We start from the raw sequence: 3,366 nt of genomic DNA on the forward strand, positions 1-3,366 counted from the left end.
TCACGGTGTTGTCGCTTGCAGATTTACCTATACTTTTTCTTCAACCATGAAGATGGGGGCGATACGTTCCTCCGAAACGTCGGTTAACACCACATATACACGGCGCCAAAGCCCAGAAGACTGCTTTCTTCGTTTATTACTATGTTCACATGAGCCTTTCACAGGTTCTCCCTAAAACTAGATAAATCCACTACACGTGTAGGCAGATGATGGTGTGCAAACATGCCATACATTTGTAAATTGCTTCATTTGGTGCAGTAATTAAGGCAGCGCCATAAGTAAGGTCTCACTGAAAGGTACTCATTAAAATGTTTTTGATCTGCAGGAATGCAGTTTACGAATTGGAAGGGACATTGACCCAATTTTGATGCTGTTGCAGCAGAACATTTTCTGTTATATGAGGAAGTAGTTACATATTGATTTGTTATTTGTTCAGCGCTAATTATGTGAAGTATGTTAGTCCATTTTTATTTTATAGCTTTGTCTTTATATTCTCAGAATTAGATATGATTGAAAGTTTGCCTGTGGACTACATCAGGGTAGTAATTTAAAATACTCTTTAACCAGAATTTTCAAATATAGTGGGTGCCATTTTTTTACGAAATTATAACATTATGCACATTTTAGTCTTAGGAGCCAGGACTGCAATGTTAACAATGCATTCATGATTCAAAACATATTCACGTATATCTACTTGTGCTTCTGAATCCAGTCAAATGGTGTAGGCCGTTATGCAGATATATCATTTGATGTGGTAAAGGAGTTAATTGTTTAAAGAACACACGTCATGTGGAAAAAAATTCTTGAGAATATTATTTCTCTATTTTCAGAGCCTTTCTCTGATTGGCTGGAGGAGAAGATCGACCTACCAATATTTGAAGAACTCCCAAGCTTTGAGTCTCGCAGCTATGGCCACAGTCTCCGGGGTGGAGTGGATGTTTCTTCTAAGTCTTTACCGACTGCAACAGTGCTTTCTTTTACAAGCATTCCATCTACGATCCATGCACCAGCAGAGGTTAAGACAGTACAAACACCACAGATAGTGGTGCCTCAGGATACCCAGTCTCTGCTTCGCGAGTTTGAGACAGTGTTCGATGAAGTTGAGCTGACTCATGGCACCCTCACACCACCCCAGAGTCCCCCAGTTCCCATCTACACTAATGTTATTCCTGAAGATCCTAAAGGAGGAGAATTGATAACACTCCAGCAAATGGTTCCCATTCAACCATTTCAACCAATTCCATCAGCATTGTCCACATTGAAGATGCCCCTTACTCCCTTGGTGCCTGTAATACATTGCACTGAACAGAAAGAAACACTCTTGTCCCTGGAGCAAATAGCTCCTGAAACGCCATCACCAGATCTGGTTCAGGAACTAGCAGCAGTTGATGAACTTGTACGCACCCGCGTTGAGGACCTTGTAGACATCGGCAGCGGTCTGTGTATACCAGATCCATGGGAATCGTGCAGTAGTGGAAATGTTTCCAGTTCGAGCCCGGGGGGCGAGTCAGAAGGAGAAACATTGACGGAGGCACCCCCCAGTCCCTGTACCAGCAGCTCCAGTGGCAGCAGCTGTGACGTTGCAGAGGAGACGTGCGATGATCCTGAATGGATTCCAACATCAGTCCAGCTGCCTGCGCCAGATCGCTTAAAGAATGGACGTAAACGGGGTGGTACCAAACCTTATTCCCGCCCTGGAATCGAAGAGAAACGTTTGCGCAAGAAGGAGCAAAACAAGAACGCTGCGACACGTTACAGGCAGAAGAAGAAAGCAGAGATCGAAGAGATTCTAAGCGAAGAGAAAGACCTGGAGGATACGAATGCCGAACTACAGCTTAAAGTCAGTGACTTGTCGAGGGAGATTAAGTACCTGAAAGGGCTCATGCGAGATCTGTTGAAAGCTAAAGGGCTGATAAAGTGATGTGCTGATCAACATTGGGAAATTGACACTTCAGTTTTGTATAGCAATCCAATAGACTCAGTAGGAGAAGCTCTTTAGTAAAACATTCATCCAGAACTTTACTGGCTTGTAAGCGAATTAACATCATCATTTGGTCATTAGTAATTTAATTAATAGTGAAAGTACTTAAATATAACTAAGAACATTAGTTTATGCTTTGTGTCGTTTCTGTTTATGTGTTGTAGAAATTTATTTGGATATACTGTCTACTCATCTTTCATAACAGTCTTCATGGTGTCACATCTGCTGCACTAGTTACACAGAGATGTAGGTTATTGCTCTGCAGTAGGACATTACTTGACATCTTAATGACGCGCTCGTAAGGTGCAGATGGTGTGATGTCAGATTGTAATGCTGCAGAGACCCTACTCTATGTGTTAAATGGATACCCCACATGTAATTGGCTGTAGCTCTTTCACTGCCTAAATTATTTCATGGCTTAACAGGAAATTGAGAGGCAGAAAGTAATGAGATTTTGAAAGTATTTATAATTTTAAAACATGAATGTTTCACCAGTTTGATTGACAAATTTTTAAATTCACCCATTTACAACATTACCCTCAGAATATTTGCTATTATATTTGTTCTGCATCATTACATATATGATGCTCTTTTCATTTCTATTCTTTATATTTTTAATACACAGAACAGTGTGTAGTACACGGTGTATATGTATTATGTTGAACAATTATATAATAAATGGAGAACTAGGTTGGCGGAAGATCTGTTTGAACTTGTTTGTTGTATGTACAATTTGTCCTCGTCATGTGATATTTCATACAAAAATGGACATGCTAGTGGCGCCTGTTAGTCGCGCATCTATCAACAATCTGGCAACAGTCCAATAATTCAATATGATCAGCTCGTTAATGAGTTCAGTTTGGTTAAGCAGGGTGTATATTGTCTCGTGTTGGAGTGACTAGAGATGGGTGTTTGGGTTGGTAATGGCATTTACCGAAAACTTTCAGATCGTCGCTACAAGTAATTGTATTGCTCTCGCCAGTTGACACTTCACAAATCACTGTGGGACATATTTGTTGTCAGTCTGTTAACAGTCATCACTAGCCGTTGCTTGGTAGCGGCTTCCACAGCAGACATCCCCCTTCCTCTGGGTTCCTAAACTATGCCCTGCCTCAACAGCAACGAGATAACTGAACCCCAGTATTTCTCTAACACACCAACTCCTCACTCACTCGCCAACTACATTCCTCAGACTGGCGGCTCCTAATTTGTCCTTATGACATCTCAGCACAGACAGCGTAGAAAACACCCTTCCTCTGCTGCCGTGGAAACGTGCTTTATTGCGGAGCCGTTACTTAACAACGGGGTCTGCATGCCAAAATATTGAAGCAGATTACTTTTAGTTCACACTGGAGTTAACGGGTGCTGGTCAGGTTACAATGAAA

General features: G+C 41.5%; 1 protein-coding gene across 2 annotated transcripts in view; it reads left to right on the top strand.

The window, feature by feature from the left end:
• LOC111867610 (activating transcription factor of chaperone) overlaps positions 1–2,689 on the top strand; it is a 30,434-nt gene extending 27,745 nt beyond the window's left edge. For both annotated transcript variants that reach the window (XM_023857603.2, XM_023857604.2), the window contains one exon: positions 831–2,689. In XM_023857603.2, coding sequence (XP_023713371.1) covers positions 831–1,921 — 1,091 coding nt within the window. In that variant the 3' untranslated portion in view covers positions 1,922–2,689. The remainder of the gene's footprint in view (positions 1–830) is intronic.
• The last annotated feature ends 677 nt before the right edge of the window (positions 2,690–3,366 follow it).

Source organism: Cryptotermes secundus, unplaced genomic scaffold (genome assembly GCF_002891405.2).
Source record: "Cryptotermes secundus unplaced genomic scaffold, Csec_1.0 scaffold548, whole genome shotgun sequence".
In the NCBI taxonomy this organism is placed as follows: Eukaryota; Metazoa; Arthropoda; class Insecta; order Blattodea; family Kalotermitidae; genus Cryptotermes; species Cryptotermes secundus.